The sequence below is a fragment of the Babesia bigemina genome (genome assembly GCF_000981445.1).
Source record: "Babesia bigemina genome assembly Bbig001, chromosome : V".
Taxonomy (NCBI): Eukaryota; Apicomplexa; class Aconoidasida; order Piroplasmida; family Babesiidae; genus Babesia; species Babesia bigemina.
The window spans coordinates 75,557-95,569 of record NC_027220.1 but is presented as its reverse complement, the minus strand read 5'-3'; the positions used below and the strand labels follow the sequence as shown (position 1 = coordinate 95,569).

Below are 20,013 nucleotides of genomic sequence, written 5' to 3'. Positions count from 1 at the left end.
CCTATGCAGTAGCTTATTTACTCACGTAATATTGTGTTGTCGGCAGGTGCCGTGTATCCGGGTGTGTCGCTGGGGACGTGTCGAGTGTTGAGCGCGACGGTGGAATCCCAGGGTCGTCGCCAAACGCCAAGGAGGTATCGCACACGCAAATAGTTTTAAACCGGCTCCGAGGGGGTCCGTTCAAATCAGCGCGTTGACGCGATTACTTGCCTTATCAGCCCGGCCACTCAGCATGACGGTTGGTCGCGTCCTTCTCGGGGTTTTCCAGCCCCTGAGACTGGCACGTGCACCGCAAATCGCAATTTTATCGCACCATTCACCTTCGCTCTGGTCTTCCAAGACGAAGTTCCCCGTTTCTCAATCTGGTTTGCGCGTTGCGTTGCCGTGGTGTCGCGCTTTCTCGACAACGAAACCGGGAGTGTCGGGGATTCAAAGTGAAACGGCAGAAGCCGGTAACTACGCGACTGCGACCGCCGCATCGCCCGTAGGAAGCCAATCGGAAGGCGCAGGAGAAAGCAGCCGCGCTACGTACGCCGAAGGTCAGGAAGGCGAGAGCGATGCCAACCCAGGCAAGGACGGTGGCGATGAAGGCAGCGCTGAGAAAAAAACCGTGTCCCCATTTCCGCTCGGCATTGCAGGATGCGCCTCCTTGGTGCTTGCGGGATACTTCCTATCCCACTTTCGCGAAAAGGACGAGAGTGTTCTTTCGTTGCTCGAGCGTTGCTTTGACTACGTGGTGGAACGTGTCAACGTGCTGTTCCCGAGCGACAACGGACCGTTGCTACCGGACGTGAAGCTGCTGAACTATCCTCCGAACCTCCCGACCCTTGTGGTCGACCTGGACAAGGTGGTGGCCAAGCTTGAGTACGACCGTCGCACCGGGTGGCAAGTGAAGAAGCGCCCCTACGCGGACCGGTTCTTCCGCGAGCTGATCAACTACTACGAGATTGTGCTGTGGTCCGACGACGCCTACCCAGTGGCGACGGACGTTGCCAATCGTTGGGGGCTCCCCGTCATCGGTTGCATCCACCGGGACCGCTGCACCAAGTTCAAAGGGTCGTACATCAAGGACCTGAGCAAGCTGGGTCGTGACCTGCGCCGCGTTATCCTGCTCGACCACGACCGCGTGGCCTGCACGCTGCAGGAGGGCAACTCCATTTTGATCCGTGAGTTTGACGGCGACGAGAGTGACCGCGAGCTGCTCCACATGATCGGCCTGCTGAAGACGATTGCGGTGAACCCGACTGACGTCACGCGCCAGCTGAAACAGATGGGAGGTGGCATGGACGTCGATCTGGGCCGCCGGTTCGCAGCGAAAAACCAGCAAGACAGCGAACGCGCCAAGACACGGCAAGGGCTGTCTAAGCTCCTGGGATTCAAGCACTATTAACAGTCACCACATTTGAAGCTTTAACGTTATAAACATTTAATTTGTGTACTTGCGTCTACTTTTTGCGGTGGATGGCGAGAATCTGGTCAAGTTCCTTCTTGGTGCAAGTGCCTCCGTTCTCGATCAGCAGCGCTGCGCAGGATTATAACCTGAAATTGCATGCCCACCTTCAAAGGCGTCCGTGTGTGACGCTGCCGAGTTGAGCACCTTAATGAGCGTCTGCAGCTTGTCCATCTCCGAAGACGTGGCTTCAAGGTACCCTGAAGCTACTGAAGCGGGCAGCGGCCTAACTTACCCAGAGGCAGTGGGTCAACCAGAGTTTTCACGGTCTCGAGGAGAAGCTTTTGCAGACTGTACGAGTCCAAGAGCAGCTGCTGACAGTATCCCTCGGTGACGCTTGCTAGCGAGAAAATGGTGGTCTTCAGGTGCGCCATGGCTCCACGTGTGACCTTGTTGGTCACGTAGTGCAGGTACCCAGACGGCAGGTGGTCCACAGTAAGCGTGATAACCTGTATGACGCGTTCCTCTAGGCTTTTGAGTGGCGCAACGACGTTGGGGGTGATGGGCGCGAACTTGCAGCTTTCGTCAATCAGCCTCTTCACGGCTTTGGACTTGGTGACGTTAATTTTTTCTGCCCATCGTTAGTAACCGACCACGCGTGCGTACCTTTCTCCGCGTTGAAGTGAACCTTCTCCTTGTACGCCGGCGCAATCGCCTCCACAATCTCGTCGTTGAGGTGCTCCAGCATCTCGGTGACGTAGTCGCAGGTGGCCGTGATGAACCCGCACTGCTTAAAGACCTTTTGCAGTGGCGCATGCTTCTCCACTTTCCCCAGCTTATCCTGCAAGTGCACCTGGTACTTGCCGATGGAGCGTCGGAACACCATGCTCATCTCGAATAGCGTCTGCTCCGAGCTCACGGCCAGGACGGCCTTGAGCCTCACGCTGATCGCCGAGAATAGCTCCTTCGCCGAACGCAGCACGTGCATAATGATGGCATCTGCATACGATGACATTGTAACGCGTTCCACCTACCGTCCCCGTTGGAGACGATTTTCTGGTAGAGGACATCGAGTTGCACCTCCTCATTGGCGACCCAGGGGCCGAGGTGGTTCTCGAAGCACCTGCTGAGGACGCCTTTGAGCGGCTTCCGCTGCTCAGTGTCCGCCTCATCTGTTTGCCTGGGGGATGGAACTGCCTCTGGGAACTCTATCGCCTGCCGCTCTACACTGGTTGGCGTGTCGCAATAGTTGCTGAGTCGGTAGTCCAGCTCCTGCTCGAACTCCTTGCACCTTAATAGTGAGGTGAGAATGACGTTGGCGTCAAACTGCTCCTTGGATCTCGTGAGGGTGGCAACCACCTGGCTGCGGCAGGCTTCGAAGAACGCCCACGCACCGGTGGCCTGAATGCGCCAGAACTCCGGGACGCCTGTTCCGTACAGTTCGTCAAACTCGTTGATGGTGCGCCGCAGCCACGCAAACCTCTCGTTGATGTTGTCGAGAGCTGAGACGCGTTAGTAGGCAATGCTGTGTGGGAACTAACTCTTCAGGTCGAAGGTGGTGGAGAACATGCTCTCGTAACTCTTGGTGACGTGTTGCGCGTATTTCGTCGCAATGTGTTGGCGTATGCCCTCGTCAATGGCATCTGCGCACTTGCATACCTCCTCGAGCTCCAGAGGCGTGTCCATGTATTTCTGCGTTGTGCTGAGTGCGAGCATGACCTCCAGGTCCTCCGTGATCTGCTGCTTGAGGTTGTTCATAACGGTTTTGCACGCCGTGAGCAACCTGACAACTGGCGGCGCCTCGCGCAGGGGCGTCACAAGCTGATAGAGCTCGCGCACAACCACCGCCAGCCCGGCCGCCTCGTTATACTTGCGATTCTTGGCCTTCTCGCGCAGCGACTCTAGCATCGTGGATAGCATCAGGATGCGTTTGAGGTTGGTGATGGTGTTGCATATGTTGTTTTTCGCGTGATTAAGCGCGCGAATGTCCGCCGTCAAGATTTTGAGGGACTGCTCGCCCCTCATCGTGGGTATCTGAATCTCCGCCATCTGCGCAATGAGGTCGTTGGTGGCGCACTGCAATTTTTCGAAGCGTTCGTGAGCCATCTCTATGCTGATCGCCTTATCGTTGATGACCTCCATGAGCTTGCAATCCTGCTGTCGCATCTCTCCTTTGACCTCAGCGATGAGCGCGTCGATGTCGGCGAAGTTGCATTCGTCCGTGAAGTGCTCATTGAGAAACTCGACAGGGTTGTCGACGAACTTCGCCAGATCGTATCGCGGCGCCTCTTCGATTCCTTCCATTTTGCAGCGTTAGCGGGCAGCGATAAATGGGATTTGTGTAGTCATGCAGTGCTGCATACCAGCTGCGGCACGTCGATACGTAGCTTTCGCCAGTTGCCCAGACGATCCAGAGTTGCGTGCTCCTGCTGCGTACACCTACCTACGTAACCTTGAAGCGAAGGCCCTATTGGATGCTATGAGTGGTATATCCCTAGCACGGTTAGATGCAACTGCAGTACACATAAAGCATTATCAGGGCAATGGCATATTGCAGCGCGACTTTTGACGCATTTGCTCCACATTCAGATACTTCTTCAGCCTTCCAAGCGGCCACGAAGGAGAGTGAAAACGTCCCTAGTAACGCCAGCAGCAACCGGGTGACGCCTCGGCTCTTCAGCGTGTCAACGTCCTCTACTGACACACACGTAGCGATTAAAGCTATTACAGATAACACGCACACACTTCCCGAGACAGTTTTGAGCCGTCCGGCCTCAGAGTCACAGCCCAGCGCCCCTGACGGCGTATCGACCTCTTTGCGGCCCATGCAAAGGTCAACCGGCCCTACGCGGTGACGACAAACAGCCTATAAAAGTGTGTACAACTGAGTCCCTCTTATGGGAGTCCTGTGCCTCGCTACGGTGAGCCGATTGGCGTGCGACGTCGCCTGTGGCGGGCCGCCGCTGCAAGCGGTCTACGGAAACACCTCGCTACGGGTATTGCGCAGGCTGCGAGTCTACAGTGCTGAACGAAGCACAACTCCCGTTTCGCCCGCTCCCTTTGAACGGCACTGGGAGCGACGCTGCGCATTAGTTCTCTGAGTATAAGGGCGTGACGCACATCCAACACGTTCCCTCCCGGTAGTATTACTGCCACGACCGCACTGCGAAATAGCAAGCAACGGCAATTAATAATAGGCTAATCTCGTTTGCCTCGAATTTCCACTGTTTGCCGCCGAACGGAGCCACCAGCGAGTCAATGTGTACGCCCGGCAAATGGGGAAGCAGCTGTAGCATCCCGTTTTGCGTGGCCAGCACGCACCTGTATGTATGCCAAAGGATTGTTGCTAATCTGGGCAGCAGCGTTGGATCCTCTCATATGCCGCGTAGCGAGCGTGACTCCGCGGTTCGGTCCCCTGCGATTGCATCGCCATAGTTTCATTGGCTCTTCAGCGCCCTTACACGTTGATTTTGGTTCAGCCCGTCCACTTTATAAGGTATTCATCAGCTGGGTGTTCTTCTTCACGTTTGTCAGGGGTGTAAACCGACGCGAAGTACCTGGAAAATGACGAGTGGAGAGGAGGGAGCCGCTGGCTCCTCCAAGGGCCACAACGACCTCGGCTTCGAGGTGAACAGCAGCGGCTGGGTGCGCAGCGAGTTCATTCGCCATTTCGAGCGGGCAGGCCACGTCTTTTGGAAGAGCTCGCCCGTGCTGCCGCACAACGACCCTACGCTGCTCTTCGCCAACGCGGGGATGAACCAGTTCAAGGACATCATCACCGGCAAGGCCGACGCTACCACGGAGTACGGCCGTCTGCGCCGCGTCTGCAACAGCCAGAAGTGCATCCGCGCTGGTGGCAAGCACAACGACCTCGACGACGTCGGCCGTGACACCTACCACCATACCTTTTTCGAGATGCTTGGCAACTGGAGCTTCGGCGACTATTTCAAAAAGGAGGCCATCGACTACGCGTGGGAGCTGTTGACCAAGGTCTACAAGCTGGACACCTCGCGCATCTACATCACGTATTACGGGGGTGACCCTAAGCTACCGGCGTGCAAGCCCGATGAGGAGACCCGCGACTTGTGGGCGCGCTACATGCCTCCCGAGCGAATCTTGCCATTCGGTATGAAGGAGAACTTCTGGGAGATGGCGGACACGGGTCCCTGCGGCCCTTCCTCCGAAATCCACTACGACCACGTCGGTAGGTGTTCGCTCGTGTGGCCTCTCAGCATGTGCAGGCGGTAGGGACGCCACCCACTTGGTCAACGCGGACGACCCGATGGTGGTTGAGCTGTGGAACCTCGTGTTCATGCAGTACAACCGCAAGAGTGACGGCAGCGTGGAGTTGCTTCCAAAGCCGTGCGTCGATACCGGCATGGGTTTGGAACGTGTTACTGCCGTCCTCAAGGGCAGCTACAGCAACTACGACTGCGACCTTTTCACCGACATTTTTGCCTACATCAACAAGCTGATGCCCCATCTGCCTCCGTATGGCGGATCCGACTCCATCGTGGATGTCGCGTACAGGGTTGTGGCCGACCACGCAAGGTGCCTCACAGTCGCCATCGCAGATGGCGTAGAGCCGTCCAATGACGGGCGTGGTTACGTGCTGAGGCGCATTTTGCGTCGCGCCGTACGTTACGGCAAGGAACATCTGGGCGCTACCGGTCCGTTCCTGTCGAAGCTGGTCGAGTGCGTGGTATCGTCGCTCGGCGGGGCCTTCCCCGAGATCCAGAACCAGAACGACAAGATAACTTCTACGATCCATAATGAGGAGTTGCTTTTCCTGGAGACTCTCGACAAGGGTTGCGACCGTTTCCGCAAGACGGTGGCAAAGTTGCAAGCCAGCTCCGACGGCAGTGCGCCTGTCGTGGTCAGCGGCGCCGATGCATTCCTGCTGTACAGCTCATTCGGGTTCCCGCTGGATCTCACCCAGCTCATGGCACGCGAGATGGGCGTCGACGTTGACGTCGATGGGTTCAACGAACACTTCAAGCGCCACCAGATGCTCTCCGAGAAGAAGCAGGTGAAGTCGGACGACCCCGTTGAGCAGGGCATGGCGGACCTGTTGGCGTCGCTTTCCGCCGACGTGTTGGCAACCATTTCAAACGCAATAGGCGGTCGCGCAACCGACGACTCTTTGAAGTACCAGGGCATTGAAAAAGGCTACACTGACAACCTCGAGTTCGACGTCCAGGTGCTGGCGCGGTGGACGCTCGGCGGACTGAATCAGCCCCTGCAGGATGGCGAGGTCTTCGCCGTGGTCTTGGACCGGACGCCTTTCTACTCCGAGTCAGGTGGCCAGATTTGGGATGAAGGTCTGTTGGGACCCTTCAGGGTTTTGAAGGTGCTGAAGATGGCCGGTATGGTGTTCCACTTCTGCGTGTGTGAAGCCGGCGGCGACGAATTGTGCCGCCCCGGCGCCACTTTGAAGGCCCGTGTAGACTACGAACGCCGCGTCAAGGTTGCCTGCAACCACAGCGGCACTCACTTGCTGAACTTCGTTCTGCGCGAGGTGTACGACGAAAAGTCGTACCAGCGTGGGTCGCAACTTGATGCTGAGAAGCTGAAGTTCGACATCGCCGCTTCAAAAGCCTTGGACGACGAGACGTTGCAGCGCATTGAGAGCCGCCTTCAGGAGATCATCGACGCCGACTGGAAGGTCGAGGTGAAGGAGCTGCCGTTCAAGGAAGCTGCCGAAATCCCAGGCATCAGGGCCAACTTCACTGACGTGTACCCGGAGACGGTGCGTGTCGTGAGCATGGCCAAGGCGGGTGAGAAGGCGGATGGTAACGTTAACTCCATCGAGATTTGTGGTGGCACCCATGTGCCATCTACTGGCGTGCTGAAGAGCGTGATTGTGGTGGGCGAGGAAGGCATATCTAAGGGCGTCCGCCGCCTGACGCTGGCCACGCACGACCAAAGTGAATCGTCGAAAGCGATCCTTTCGTCATACAAGCAAAGATTGGCCGATTTGGAGTCGAGGCTGTACAAGTTCACCGACGGCATGGACACCGCCGTGATGGCACAGCAGGCCAATGAGAACATGAAGCAACTCACGGCGCTTCGTTTCGAGATGCAGAGCGAAAAGCTGCTGCCGCTTTTGGGCAAGCGTGACCTGAAGGCCACCTTCGACGCCATGATCAATGCACAGGTATGCGCACATTTTTGAATCTCATCCGCCGCAGATCGATGCCGGCAAGGTCCACCAGAAGAAGCTCGGCGTGGTCGCCAAGAACCTGTCCACCGAGTACCTGGCCCGTTTCAAGACCGGCGAATTCGGTGATGCGAAGATAACGAGGTCGGGAATGGAGTTGATCCGCATGACCGTCGACGTGCTTGAGGGAGATGTGAAGGCACTCAACGTGTTCACTCAAACGCTGGCGAAGGCATACCCGAAGTTCGCCTTCCTCATCACGTCGTCCCACGCCAACCGCAAGTGCGTGGCGTGCCGCTGCGTAGTCCCGGCGGGGTCCGATGTGGACGCCTTGGTGCTGGCCAACGAGGCCGCGGAGTCATTCAGCCTGCAACCCGGTAAGTCGACGCCAAAACGCTGCCACACATCACACACACACACAGATATCGCTCGCGGCTCCAAGACGAACGCCAGCTGGAACGTGGAGTCGGATTAGCGCGATTGTCTGGGTCGTGCAGTCACTGTGTAGCCGTTAATCACTAGTTGTTCTTAATGCAGATTCTGGATTCCGATGCGAATCCCGGCGGGCTCTCTGGCTCGGGTGTAGTCGTCCATGCCTTGCGAGGGCGTTTCAACACCGTCGCCAGCCTGCAGAGTTCCGAGCCGAGCCTTCACCGCTTCGCCGCGGCATCGAGCGACTTTTCGGCGTCCAACCGGGTGCGGCGCGCTGTTTTCCCGTTTATAAAATTGGCAGATCGTGGTTGTGTGTTATGACGAGAACAAGGGCGCGGTGTCTCAGGTGGCACGCTCGCCTCCGCTTCAACCGGTGAAGCAACTGCTCGACATCTCCAACTCGGCAGACAGTCTTCGGTTCGTGCTCTCTGTGCGCGACATAGAAGCCAATGGTGTGTTTAGGCTAGACGCAACTCAGCAGATGCAGAATCCGTCGTGAGGGTTGTGGACTTCGACACCGGCTCGCCTTCGTCGATCGTCGTTTCCGCGAGCTCAGGTCCACTAGAGAGCATAATCAGAGCGTAGGTGCCCTGGAAGAGCCGTAATATCACCGATGCAGAATCGATTTCGACCCGTGCACGATCCAGAGTCCAGATTTGCGAGTGGCTGTCGTCCATCCGGGCCTCGCAGTGCTCCTTCAGCAACGCGGCTCAACCCTCGAATCCATATGCCGTTTCCAACCACCCAAGGTCGACTACACCACGAGGCTGATAGATCCCCTGGACACGTACAAGGACCGGTTCATTACGGGCAAGTTCGACCTGCATCATCGGGACCTCTTCGCATGTGCGAGTGGTGAGGGATTCCACATCCTGGATTGGCGTCAGGCAGGTGAATCGCCGGTGGCAGTGCGTAACGGCCAGTGCCATTTCGCCGACGTGTTGGATATCGCCTTCAACCCGAACGTGCCTAATCAGCTGGTTACCGCCGGCGAGGACGGTAAGGTCGCGTTCTGGGACCTACGCGCCACCTACGAGCCGCTAAACGTGCTATCGGGCGACCACAAGAGCTGTATTCAGTACGTCAGGTTCAACTCCTTCCATGACCAGTTGATACTGACTGGCGGGCCGAGCGCTACCGTGTTGCACTTGTGCGGCAGCGGCACCCACAGCGTCCACCAGTGCTCAGCCCCCAGCCGGTTGGGATGCTGGAGCAGCAACGACGCTTGGCATTTCGCCTCGCTTTCGGGAAACAACCTGGTGTTCGAGACGCTGCCCAACGCGGTCAAGTACAAGCTGCTGTTATGACATGCTCAGCAGCGGCTCCACAGCAGCACCCGAACGTGGTGCGTGATTTTCCCTCCGCGGTTGTGAGATGCTGGTTTCACTTATGAGCGTGCTCATCATTGCCGCCAGCATTGCGTCCGTGCGAACAGGCGCAATGTTGAGCCGCGGGTGCCGTGCTTTGACGTTTGCGGCACCGGCGAGCAGGCGCGTCAAGCCTAATCTCGTAGCGGCCCGGCGAGGCATCTCGTGTGCGCGCGCGAGGGTTAGTGACAGCGCTCCCGCCGACATGCACTCGTACGACCAGCTTCCACGCCATCCCGCTACTCCCGATGATTGCATCGCGTCATTCGACACCATCAAGAACGATGAGGTTGTGCTGCAGCCGCCGCCTACGGAAAAAAGCGGCGCTAAAAATGTCGCCGTGGACTTTGGGATGCTGCGCCGCTATTCGGAGGAGTTGAATGCGGTGTTGGCCAACGCCACCTTTAACGGGGTCACGCATATCCCATTGAAGAAGTGGTATGTGGAGGCCAAGCCGCTGGAAGCGGCCCTGTTGCATTTCAGGGGGTTCGAACGTGGCGATTCGCTTTGCCTGTTTTACCAACGGGCAGGCTTTCCGCTGGTACCCAGTCCTTCGGCGAGCTACATCCCGGCAACAGAGCGGCAGCTGTCGTACTTTGAGACGGTCATGTCCGGGCTGTCCGGGTTGCGCGTTACCAAGGTACACTGCCCGTACTTCTTTAAAAGCATTCTGGCTATCGACCTCAAGCCCGCCTACCAGCACCTTGGTGACGACGGAGGGGATGGTCCCGCCGAGAGTTACCGGATCATGTTCGTTGCCCGCCGCGCCGGCAACCGTTTCGTAATGACCGACAACAAGGATGGCATCATCCTGCTGACGTCGGAGACCTTCGACGAAAAAAGCGGTATAAAGGACGGCGTGGGCTCAGTATTCCAGGCGGAGCCTTCGCACAAGGCAACGCCGGACCCCTCCGAATCTTACGACGACTTCGCCTCTCGCTTCATGGGCAAGCAGCACATGAGCCTGCTGAAGGCCATGATCCTGACGTACGAGGGTCTCGACGCGAGGCGTGTGACACTTTTGGCAGCGAAGGCCGGTGTTGATTGCACCAGGCACGTGTCCAAAATCGACAACCTGGCCGATTTTCACAACACTTTCATCAGATGGGTACGCTCATCCGACGAGTCTCATTCCCAGCTGCATTTTGTGGCCGGAGATGGCAACAGCGACAACGATGGATCTGTGGATCAAGGTGACAGTGATGTTGACACCAGTAGAGAGGGGCTTGGGGAACCTAACCAAACTGAAGATGCGACTGCTACCAACTCCAACGCTGACCCAGTCGACGAACCATCCTCGCCTGCTGGGAACAGTGTCGGTAGTAGTGGTCCCAAAACGATTATAGATTACGTTTTCCACCACTGGGGATCGAACGGCCCCGTTTACGCTCATCAGCGTCTAGCGGAGGAATCGCGCTCCCTGATAGACAGCACGCTAGAACGGCTAGAGAAGATTCGCCAGCAGTGCATTGGCGACGAGCAGCAGGTGGAGCGTCTGGCAAAGGTCACCGAACGCATCAACACCATCAACGAATACAGCAAATCGCTGTGTACGGCAATGAAGTGGAAGTCGCCGGAGCAGTTCGATTTGGTGAGAACCATCTACGACCAGGTGTTTGACCTGGGCGACCTGACCGGGTACCGCAGCAAGGGCCGAGCTGTGCGCGGTGGTTCTAACCGTGACAACACTGGCGGCGCTGACAACGATGACGAGGAGGCTGAGCGGAATGTGCCCCGCGCCAGGGTGAAAAAGGTCAACCCTTACAAGGGCATCCTGGTGATCAAGACCTGCGTTCAGGACCCCAACACCCCCCTCATAATCGTCGGCCGTAACGCAGAGCAGAACGAACGTGTGACACACGAGCTCTCGCTGCCAGGTGACATCTGGTTACACACCAAGGATTGTCCGGGGTCACACGTGTTGTTGCGTCGACACGGCGGCTCCGCCGAGGCGCTGCAGGTGGCGGCTGACATCGCCTCGCACTATTCCAAAGCCAAGTTTCGCGCCGTGGTCGACGTCATCAAGACTGGCATCGAGAACGTCACCCGTTGCCCCGGCGCGAAGATCGGCGCCGTGTTGGTGAGCAACTTCGTGACTATTACGGGGCACCCGGCAAGAGGCGGGGAGTACGTGAAGGCCCACCGCGTATCGCTAAATTAGGTTCGCACTATTGTGCGCATGCGGACTGACGACTAAACATGACTGGTAGTCTGCCATAAAATTATGAGTGCATCATTTGTTAGTGCCGTATCGTGGGTGGTTGGTCATGGACTGCCGGGGGTCCCCGCCATTCCAACAACGGTCCTGCAGTTACGTGGCCATGCGAACACCGCTTGGCACCCCTACGTCGACAGCTTTTTGACCGCCATGCTACGTTTTCCCGAAGTCGAATTCCCCCAACTCGCTGAACTTGGGTTCCGCGCGCGAATCCTGCGGCATGCCATCCTCCACGAAGCTATCCACGAGCTGTGGATCCACGTCGCCGTTATCTTTTTGGAGCCGCTCAACAAGACTGGTCTCGAACACCCGTTCGGGGTTTATGCCTACGCCGCGCAGCCTCTCGATGAGCGTCGCAAGGTGGTGGTCCTGGTACTCAGCGGCGGCCTGGCCCACGCGTACTGCCATCTTCTCGATAACGGCCACACGGCCGCCGTGGTTGTCGATGGTGTAGAGCAGGATCTCGTACAGCTTGCTTAGCGGGACGGACTCCACCTTTTTGCCCAGTGCATTAAACAACTGTGCCTTGATGGCTTCCTGAGCGCCTATGAGATCGCTGTCCCCGTCCACGTGTTCCGAGTCGTGATTCTCACCAACATCGCACTGCGAATCACCTGACGGAAGTCCGCGGACTCCTTCCACATTACGTAGCATGGTCATTAAGCTGCTGACACCGAGTCGGTCTACATCTGCCATTATGGCGTCTAGTAGTTGCGTGGTCCTGTCAATGCCACAGCGGTGTCTCGCCGCGTACAAAGCCACCAGCAGCTCTTTGCTGCAATCTCCGGATACTAACCCGCGCACGACTGCCTTCTGCTCCTCCGTCAAATTGCGCACCCGCATCGAGGCGTGGACAAGCTGCGTCTTAGCCGCGTCGTCCAGCGCGGGCACTTGTGCGAAATCGATGCTGTCCCACAAGCGCTGCCCGAGATCCACATCATTCAAAGCATTTAGAGCGATATCCATGCCCGTGATTAGCCATTGTGGCCTCGGTTTCGCGGCGGTCTGAGCCAGCAACGCGTTCAGAAGAAACCCTACGTCGGCGTGCCGACTCAGCGACGTGGCGAGCAGGATCAATGTTTGCCCATCTAGCCTCGCGAACGATCCATCACCCTGCTCGTTGACCTTCAGCATGAGTTCCACAAACTCGGCCAGCCGCTTCCACATCCGGTGCCGGTGCACCCTGCGAGAGAGGGCGCAGGCTATGGTTGTGAGGTCCTTGGGGAGCTCCATCAATGACTCCAGCAGGTCATCTCCTATGTAGCTTCCGCGGTTCAGTTCCTCCAGCTGCTCTTGCTTCTCCAGCAGCAGACAGGCGACCTCGTCGGCCAGATCACGCAGGAAGAGTCCGGCGAATTCCAGCTGCGGCGGGAGCTTGCAGAAGGCCTTCGCCAGCGCGGCGTACTCCGGCGCCTCGCAGAACGGCAGCTTGGGTCCGATGGAGGTTGCGATCAGCTTCAGCGTCTGCTCAGTGGTGCCCAGCAGGGATGCATGATGGTCGGCGCCGAGTTCGCGGAAGGCGCATTCGCATACGGTGACAAGCGACAAAGCGATCATCCCAAGGTCCTTCGGCACGGCCCGAGCAAACAATTTCTGCAGGTTCGGGGTAGCAGCCTTCACCAATTCGTCCACCGTAAGCAGCAGTTGTTCCCTGTTCGCGATCTCCGCCTGGAACGCCTCAACCTCCGATCCAGACGGTTGACCCATCTGGGTTGCATTTGCCGCAAGGAATTTCGATATCGAGTGCAGCACCAGGGCGATATGCTTGATGCGCAGTTGCGCGATCTGCTTCACGGCGCACTGCGCGTACCGCAGCAGGATGCTGGCATCCGCATAACCCATGCTGACGATGCGAAAGCAGAGCATCGCCAATTCGCGTGGTCCCGCCGACTCCGGCGTGAAGAGGTTGCCCTGCAACAGCGTCGTCGGACTCCCGCCTCTGAGTTCGTCATAGCGTTTCGGGCTCTTTATCTTCGTCTCGACCTGAATCCTCTTGCGCCCGGGGTATACGCGGTAGTAGCGGCGCAGGACGAATGCGAACCTCCTCAAAAGGCTGCGCATTTTTTCCCCGAATCAAGCAGTTGCGATATTACTTCCATTATAGATGTGTCTGTCATTTTGATTCCTTATGTTGTATGAGTTCGGCGCCGCTGTCGGTCGGCGTGTGTAGCGGCCGGATACGGCGCTACGAGCCGTAGGATGCCGCTAACTCGCGGCTCCCACTGGCCTTCTATAAATTTAGAGGCGTTCTACGCTTCCTAGCCGTTACCTCGGGATCGTCGCGTAGGTCTGTCTACCTGCACTCGGGTGCATATCGGCGGGTAGCCGCAGCCGGCTCCTCTCCTTACGGTATGCAGATTTTAAAATGGAGACCAGGCTGCAGCGTAAATTGCGCGAAATAATTGCCGAGATCACCGGCAACCGACCGTCGGACTATGCCAGATCTCTGCGGGAGGAGCACCGTGATGGTATGCTCCAGGGTAATAAGGCGTACGCGATAGACAATGGAGGCCGTAACATAACGCTATTTATTCCATGGCGCTTGCACGGGCCCCTAGAGTCCTCGTTCCGCTCAATGGCAGGCGGCCCTCACCTCCTGGCGTCTTCGTTTAGACAGATGGTATGACGTCTGATTTGTGTCTTGCACCGCACGCAGGTGGACGACGCTGCGCTCTTTCCCGGGTCACAGAACGCACGGAAGAAGGAAGACATCATTAATTACATTCTCGAGAGGGTCATCGGCAACTTGGGCGCGATGGGTGAGTGCCGCGGTGTTCTCGTCAATTGTCGGCAGATTTCGAGCAATTTTTGCATGCGTTATTCCTGCTCTCGAAGTACCGAGCGTCCGTGCTTCGTGTAACTGAACAGTGTGCATTCAACCATGTGATCGCACTGTTGATGAGGACGGGCGACAATGTACCGCCGGAGGGCCACTACGTCCGTGTGGATTACGGCCAACAACCGGAGGTTGAGGGGACAAACCGTGCGCCCATTAGCCAGGAATCAACCGAAAGTATTGATCCCCTAGTAGAGGCCATGAGCAACGTCTCTCTGGAGCGACAACTGAGCATCGCCCCGTCACTGGTGTCTAATGAGCAGGATGTCGCCATCGGCCATGAGGCAAGCCTCGCCATTTCCGAAGACCAACAGTCAGACAACACCATATGCACTGATAATACGGTCCCGGAGGAGCCGGCGCCGGTACCGGTCCCAGTACCGACATCTGTACCGGAACCGGTTAGCAGGGCCGAGAAGCCGGTAGCTGAGGAGAGCTCCGTCTGCCAGCCGTCGCAAAACGACCATTTAATCAAAATAACGGAAGACAAAATGAATGAGACGTGCGAGATTATGAAGACAGAGATTATGAGTCTGCGCAACCGTATGGACGAGTACAAATTTCAGGAAACGCAGAAGCAGGAGCTGCTCCGCACCATATCGGCGCTGAAAGATAACAACTCGCAACTGCAGGCACGCATGGAAGAAAATCGCGCCACGGCGGAGGAAACGAGGGTCGGACTGGAAGCTAAAGTTAACGAGCTCCAAAATCAGCTGCCGGAGCTGCAGAGCCGTGCAGAAGATCTGGAGAAACAACTGGAGGAGTCGAAGGCCGCACTTGACGAGGCCAACCAGAAGATTGATCAAGCCAAGTTCCAGCACGAACAGCACCACAGCATACAGACCATGCTCGCGCTTCAAGACGACTACGAGAGCATGCTTTTCTCGGCGTTTGTGTCCTATCGTGACGACGAGCTGTGCAACGGCGAGTTCGTCATGTCGGAGAATAGCTGCATCAACTTTTGCTTGGACTTCGGGCTGGGCGACGCCCAACTGACGACCGCTGCGTCCGAGGAACCGGTGGCTAAGATGGCGTACCGCGAGGTGTGCAAGCGAGCTCCGGACGGGAAGCTGACCTACGCGCTCTTCAAGGAGTTCCTGTTGCGCCTCGCAGAAATCATCGACCCCCAATCCACGCAGAAGCGTGCCTTCCAGCTGCTTTTACTGTAAGTGACAACGCGCGAAAGCACACATGCGTCAACAGAAACACTGTATTTCAACGAATGGAGGATGACCGGAGCAGCTCACGCCACGACGGGCGGCACCTGATATCGCCCGACGAATTCGGCCGGCTGCCGTACGACTCAGTTCCGCCAGTGCACGCCCACGGCGGAGACATTGGCTTCGGCGCCGACACCGCGGAACGCGCCCAGGGCTACATGGATGTTGAAGGGAAGATGTGGTTTGAAGATGAGCGGGAGCAGAAAACCACCCAACCACATAGCGGCGGGGACACCCCGCGATTCCCCGACCGAGATAATTAAGTTTTATGTTGTTACACCCGCTTCGCAGCGTTCTATAGTTGCATGACGTGGTTCATAGTGGCGTGCCATTCCAGAGACACTGGACCACGTCGGTGGTGAGCCGGAATAGCGACGGCATCATGCTGAGCGTCAGTCAGTAGCGTTTGAGATTAGTGTAATAGAGCTATATAGGTAGAATACATACCCGGAAAGCGGGACTATCGCTTTGGACCACTCGATTGGCGCGTCGGCAGCGAAGCAACGCGATATGAAGACGGCGCCCGTGAGGAAGAAGGCGGACGGCACCTGCACTGCCTGACTACCTCCACTGCACTTCATACCTTTAATATCAGCGACGCGAGCAGTCCTCCCGACATCATGGTGGTCGTGTAGTCGGCATTGTATTCCGGGGCCTCGGTTGGCTTCGGCAAGACGCGGTCTTCCGCCTTGCACTCTGCACACTCATGGTGTGTACGTGTATAGCCTACCGTTGAAGCGTAACATCTTGGAGCAGCGGACTAGTGTGCAGTGCCGACAACAGTTACCTCGAGGGCGCGCACGGCGGCGACCTCGCCCACCATGCCTAGACACGAGTAGCCCGGTGCGATATTATGGTGTTGTTATGTGTACGACCAACGGCGCCGCAACATTTTCTAATATTCGTCGTCATCAGCGTGGCCATCGTCCTCATCAGCTTCTTCCTCTTCTCCAGCGTCCTCCTCGGCGTCTTGCTCCTCGCGATCCTCACTTGCCTCCTCTTCGTCGGCGTCATCGTGATCCCGTTGCTTGCTCGATCCGTGTTTTCCAGTTCCGCTGCTGAACAGTACGGTCGCCTTGAGCCTCTTTTGGAGCCGATGCAGTTTGGTCTCCAGAACATCGATTTCGTGCTTCACCAGTTTGATGTTGTGCGATATGTGCAGCTTCTGCGTTCTTTCGGCGTATGTGCCCTCTTTTGCTGACGACAAGGCCGACTGTAGGCCTTCCAGCTCCTTGCGTGTCTGCGGACTGATGCACCGACAGCTCCCTGACTCTACCTGACCCAGCTCCTTCTCCGTGTGCTTGATCTCCAACCTGATCTCGGCAACCGTCTTCCCCTTGATGGCTGCGCACGTTTATCCCCGAATCACTCGCGACTTACTAGCCATTTCCAGCAGTTTGGAGTTGTGGATCCCTTCGAAGGGGCTGAAGTCGCGCTGGCCCAGACAGCGCAGAGTTAGGTTGTACTCCCACTTCTCCCTGACATACCGTTAACCAACATCGCACTACGCATCGCCACCTTTCGGAAGGCTCCTCCGGCAGCAACACAATGATGGGCGGGGTGTAGTTGGCGCTGCCTGAACCGCGTCACCACCGTGCGGCAACAACAAACCACTGTGCGCCTCCGCCGGCTTCTGCTCCTTGTCAACGACGACGTTCGACACATTGAGCGTCTGAAGGTCATACTATCGCATGCCAGGTACCTACGCTGCTGCTGGCATTCTTGGACTGTTGCAGGATGTCCAGTTTGTCCTTCAGCTGCTCGGAAGCCAGCCGTGACCGCTGCAGGTCGTGGATGAGCAGCTTCTGCTCACTTTCCTGTTGTTCCCATGAGAAGGAATGCCGTTGTTGCTTACCAGTTTCTGCAGATCCGGTTTTTCGGCGTTGCCGCGGTTGAGGATTGCAACCGCCGTAGATACGACCAGCGGCCATAGACCTCGCATTCTCCGCCACCTAAATGCTTGGCATTATGTTACATATATTCTGCAGGCACACCGATGTACACATCGCCCTGTAAAGTCGAATGCGAGGCGCGTCGTCGGGCCGATGTCTACGGTGGCGGACCCGAGATTCGGCTCTAACGGCTGCCAGCGGTAATCCTTGCATATAGCGATGCCGAGCGCACTGTCAGCGTAATATGGACCCCGAAGCTGCCACACCGGGAGAAAAGCATTGCATCGTGGTATCGCCCAGGCAACGCGGCAACCCACTGATCAGGTAAGAAAGCCGTTTCTCCCGCGTCCTATATACATCGACCGGCTGTAACACGCTCACAGGCATTTCGTCAATGTCACGTGTGTCGAGGGGGATACGCCGTACGACTACAAACTGACGGAGGGCATCCAGGCGCTCTTCCTGTCTCTGAAGTACCACCGGATGCACCGAGGCTACATTGGCGCACGGTTGAAGCAGCTGCGCGGGCATAGGGTGAAGAACCCGTTCATAGTGTGTCAGGTGGACATTGAAGACCCGCAGGATACCATAGGTGCGTGGATCAGCGTGCTCACCCTCGCTGCGGCATCACAGCCTTTCATGATTGCGCAGCGGAGCTCACAGTTATCACGTTTACATTGGGATACCGCCTGCTCCTGAGTTGGAGTCCTCGTGAGAGTGCCGCGGTGTTGGAGGCACTCAAGATAGACGGACACAAGGGGCTTGAGTTCCTCAACCCGAGGCTGGAGCAACCTCACCTGCAAATTGTGCAGCGCATCATAGCCTCCGTCAAGCACGTCAACAACACAGACGCCATCACCATAGCGTCTAGGTGCAACACCGTCAAGCAGTTGATGCACATAAAATCTGACCAGCTCGAAAATATACACGGTAGGTTCCCGCTCCGTCCGCGTGACCGGTTTCAGGTCTGGGCAAGAGGAAGGTGAAGTCTATACTAGCGGCTTTCAACGACGCGTTTTTCTGACTCGGGCACATCTGGTTGATATATGTACATGCGTGCTATATTGTTACAAGGCTTTCAGCGTTACATCAAGTACATTGAGGCGTATCTGTCTGGTTCATCGTAGCAGATAGTCCGCTGTCCTTGCGCGTTCATCCGAAGATAACTGAACGGTGTTACTGGCTTACGGTAATAGACCTACTGGATGAGCCGCCTCCTGGTGGCCTCTTGACCAGTTTGTGCTGGTTGGGTGGCATATAGGTCTCGGGCGCGGCGGGTGCTGCCTTCTCAACGCGAGGTTCGGGGGCGATCTCGGCTGGCGCTACCTTCTCAACGCGAGGTTCGGGGGCGATCTCGGTTGGAGCTGCAGCTTTGCAGGTTTCGTCCGACGCAGCCTCCAACTTCGGCTCTGCGGGTATTGAAGTGTGCCAAGGCGCTGACTCACCGTCCGCAACAACGGCCTTGGCTTCTAGGTCATCAGCTACCGCAGCTGACTCTTGGACGTCTGGGATATCGCCCGCCACGGGTGATTCCTGAGCAACAGATTCGCCTGCTTCGGTGTGATTGCTGGTGCAATACACTACACCTACTGGTTGACATTTTTGAGGATCTCGCGAGAACAATTGTTTGACTGGGTCAGAGACGCTTTTTGGAGCACGATGCACGACAGATACATACATATAGCACAACTTGGGTGCGCCTTCCAGTGGTTTGCGAGGGAGCGCGACGTACAGCGAGACGCTTCCGCGGAGACGTCGTACGGCATTCCCAAGAACATCGCTACAGTCATCAGAGAGATAGTCTGGGAGGAAGACGCGCTCGGTATCGACGTCAGAAGCCACCTGTATAAGGAGGCAGACGACCCCGTCGAGAGCGCCGAGCCCCGCCCTGACCCCGTGGTGCCGAAGCCCATCTCAGACTCTGGAAGTTCCAGCCCCAGCGACACAGCAGACTCTCCAATTGAAAATGAGCCCGAACAATACGTGGAGTTTGACGCCGATGACAGCATTGGGAGCCATTTCGCGCCCTTCACGTATTGGAAGGTGGAATCCGGGCCGCATGTGTCGTACACGCTGAATCCGCTGTATTCCAAAAGGCGAGCAAATGCGATCACTCTACTAGAGGATGCCGAGGCGTTTGTGGCCACTTCTATATGGGGTAATAAAAACACGCACAAAATGCACCAGGCACCACGGCACCTCCTGGTGCAGGCCGCACAGGTCGCTTCGCGCGCTTTCTTTGACCCAGACTATCGCGATTACCTACAATCGTCGCACGCATCATGATTGTGCGGCGTTGTGTGCGGAAAGTCGCACCTGCTGAACAGTGCCACATAAGCTTTTGCCGTATCCCATCATGCGTCGCGGTTAGACACCGCCCATGTATGAGATCAAACAGCGTTTCGTAACTTTCGGTAGCCGCACATCGTAGCCGTCCGTGGCAGATTCACCGGTGTTTGTCTGCAGCGTCCAACGTGCTGCTTTTCGCGCCAGCGGGT

General features: G+C 57.1%; 12 protein-coding genes across 12 annotated transcripts; 8 read left to right on the top strand and 4 right to left on the bottom strand.

Moving 5' to 3' along the window:
• Nucleotides 1-781: 781 nt before the first annotated feature.
• BBBOND_0404350 (Vps53-like family protein, putative) lies at nt 782-3,694 on the bottom strand (the record flags this gene model as incomplete). Its single annotated transcript, XM_012914679.1, has 7 exons — nt 782-1,361; nt 1,450-1,522; nt 1,558-1,650; nt 1,686-2,021; nt 2,057-2,389; nt 2,425-2,892; nt 2,932-3,694. 7 exons carry the CDS (start codon nt 3,692-3,694, stop codon nt 782-784), a joined length of 2,646 nt encoding a protein of 881 aa, XP_012770133.1.
• A 239-nt stretch (nt 3,695-3,933) lies between these two features.
• Nucleotides 3,934-4,245, top strand: BBBOND_0404340 (hypothetical protein; the record flags this gene model as incomplete). The annotated part of the gene is made up of 1 exon (XM_012914678.1): nt 3,934-4,245. One exon carries the CDS (start codon nt 3,934-3,936, stop codon nt 4,243-4,245), a length of 312 nt encoding a protein of 103 aa, XP_012770132.1.
• A 709-nt stretch (nt 4,246-4,954) lies between these two features.
• BBBOND_0404330 (alanyl-tRNA synthetase family protein, putative) lies at nt 4,955-8,025 on the top strand (the record flags this gene model as incomplete). Its single annotated transcript, XM_012914677.1, has 4 exons — nt 4,955-5,594; nt 5,632-7,547; nt 7,582-7,927; nt 7,973-8,025. The coding sequence occupies 4 exons, from the start codon at nt 4,955-4,957 to the stop codon at nt 8,023-8,025; spliced, it is 2,955 nt and encodes a 984-aa protein (XP_012770131.1).
• A 56-nt stretch (nt 8,026-8,081) lies between these two features.
• BBBOND_0404320 (-Protein tssc1 homolog) lies at nt 8,082-9,289 on the top strand (the record flags this gene model as incomplete). Its single annotated transcript, XM_012914676.1, has 4 exons — nt 8,082-8,246; nt 8,284-8,434; nt 8,470-8,563; nt 8,602-9,289. 4 exons carry the CDS (start codon nt 8,082-8,084, stop codon nt 9,287-9,289), a joined length of 1,098 nt encoding a protein of 365 aa, XP_012770130.1.
• A 67-nt stretch (nt 9,290-9,356) lies between these two features.
• BBBOND_0404310 (domain of unknown function (DUF814) containing protein, putative) lies at nt 9,357-11,510 on the top strand (the record flags this gene model as incomplete). The annotated part of the gene is made up of 1 exon (XM_012914675.1): nt 9,357-11,510. The coding sequence occupies one exon, from the start codon at nt 9,357-9,359 to the stop codon at nt 11,508-11,510; it is 2,154 nt and encodes a 717-aa protein (XP_012770129.1).
• A 210-nt stretch (nt 11,511-11,720) lies between these two features.
• Nucleotides 11,721-13,628, bottom strand: BBBOND_0404300 (hypothetical protein, conserved; the record flags this gene model as incomplete). Its single annotated transcript, XM_012914674.1, has 1 exon — nt 11,721-13,628. The coding sequence occupies one exon, from the start codon at nt 13,626-13,628 to the stop codon at nt 11,721-11,723; it is 1,908 nt and encodes a 635-aa protein (XP_012770128.1).
• Nucleotides 13,629-13,932: 304 nt separating this feature from the next.
• Nucleotides 13,933-15,572, top strand: BBBOND_0404290 (-Spindle pole body component 110; the record flags this gene model as incomplete). The annotated part of the gene is made up of 3 exons (XM_012914673.1): nt 13,933-14,187; nt 14,224-14,326; nt 14,362-15,572. 3 exons carry the CDS (start codon nt 13,933-13,935, stop codon nt 15,570-15,572), a joined length of 1,569 nt encoding a protein of 522 aa, XP_012770127.1.
• Nucleotides 15,573-15,625: 53 nt separating this feature from the next.
• On the top strand, nt 15,626-15,886 carry BBBOND_0404280 (hypothetical protein; the record flags this gene model as incomplete). The annotated part of the gene is made up of 1 exon (XM_012914672.1): nt 15,626-15,886. The coding sequence occupies one exon, from the start codon at nt 15,626-15,628 to the stop codon at nt 15,884-15,886; it is 261 nt and encodes an 86-aa protein (XP_012770126.1).
• Nucleotides 15,887-15,938: 52 nt separating this feature from the next.
• Nucleotides 15,939-16,369, bottom strand: BBBOND_0404270 (hypothetical protein; the record flags this gene model as incomplete). Its single annotated transcript, XM_012914671.1, has 4 exons — nt 15,939-16,008; nt 16,071-16,171; nt 16,207-16,319; nt 16,354-16,369. The coding sequence occupies 4 exons, from the start codon at nt 16,367-16,369 to the stop codon at nt 15,939-15,941; spliced, it is 300 nt and encodes a 99-aa protein (XP_012770125.1).
• Nucleotides 16,370-16,518: 149 nt separating this feature from the next.
• On the bottom strand, nt 16,519-17,565 carry BBBOND_0404260 (hypothetical protein, conserved; the record flags this gene model as incomplete). The annotated part of the gene is made up of 6 exons (XM_012914670.1): nt 16,519-16,967; nt 17,004-17,101; nt 17,142-17,199; nt 17,235-17,295; nt 17,330-17,440; nt 17,479-17,565. 6 exons carry the CDS (start codon nt 17,563-17,565, stop codon nt 16,519-16,521), a joined length of 864 nt encoding a protein of 287 aa, XP_012770124.1.
• Nucleotides 17,566-17,759: 194 nt separating this feature from the next.
• Nucleotides 17,760-18,539, top strand: BBBOND_0404250 (-DNA excision repair protein ERCC-1; the record flags this gene model as incomplete). The annotated part of the gene is made up of 4 exons (XM_012914669.1): nt 17,760-17,839; nt 17,899-18,107; nt 18,167-18,445; nt 18,481-18,539. The coding sequence occupies 4 exons, from the start codon at nt 17,760-17,762 to the stop codon at nt 18,537-18,539; spliced, it is 627 nt and encodes a 208-aa protein (XP_012770123.1).
• Nucleotides 18,540-19,174: 635 nt separating this feature from the next.
• BBBOND_0404240 (hypothetical protein, conserved) lies at nt 19,175-19,801 on the top strand (the record flags this gene model as incomplete). Its single annotated transcript, XM_012914668.1, has 1 exon — nt 19,175-19,801. The coding sequence occupies one exon, from the start codon at nt 19,175-19,177 to the stop codon at nt 19,799-19,801; it is 627 nt and encodes a 208-aa protein (XP_012770122.1).
• Nucleotides 19,802-20,013: the final 212 nt, after the last annotated feature.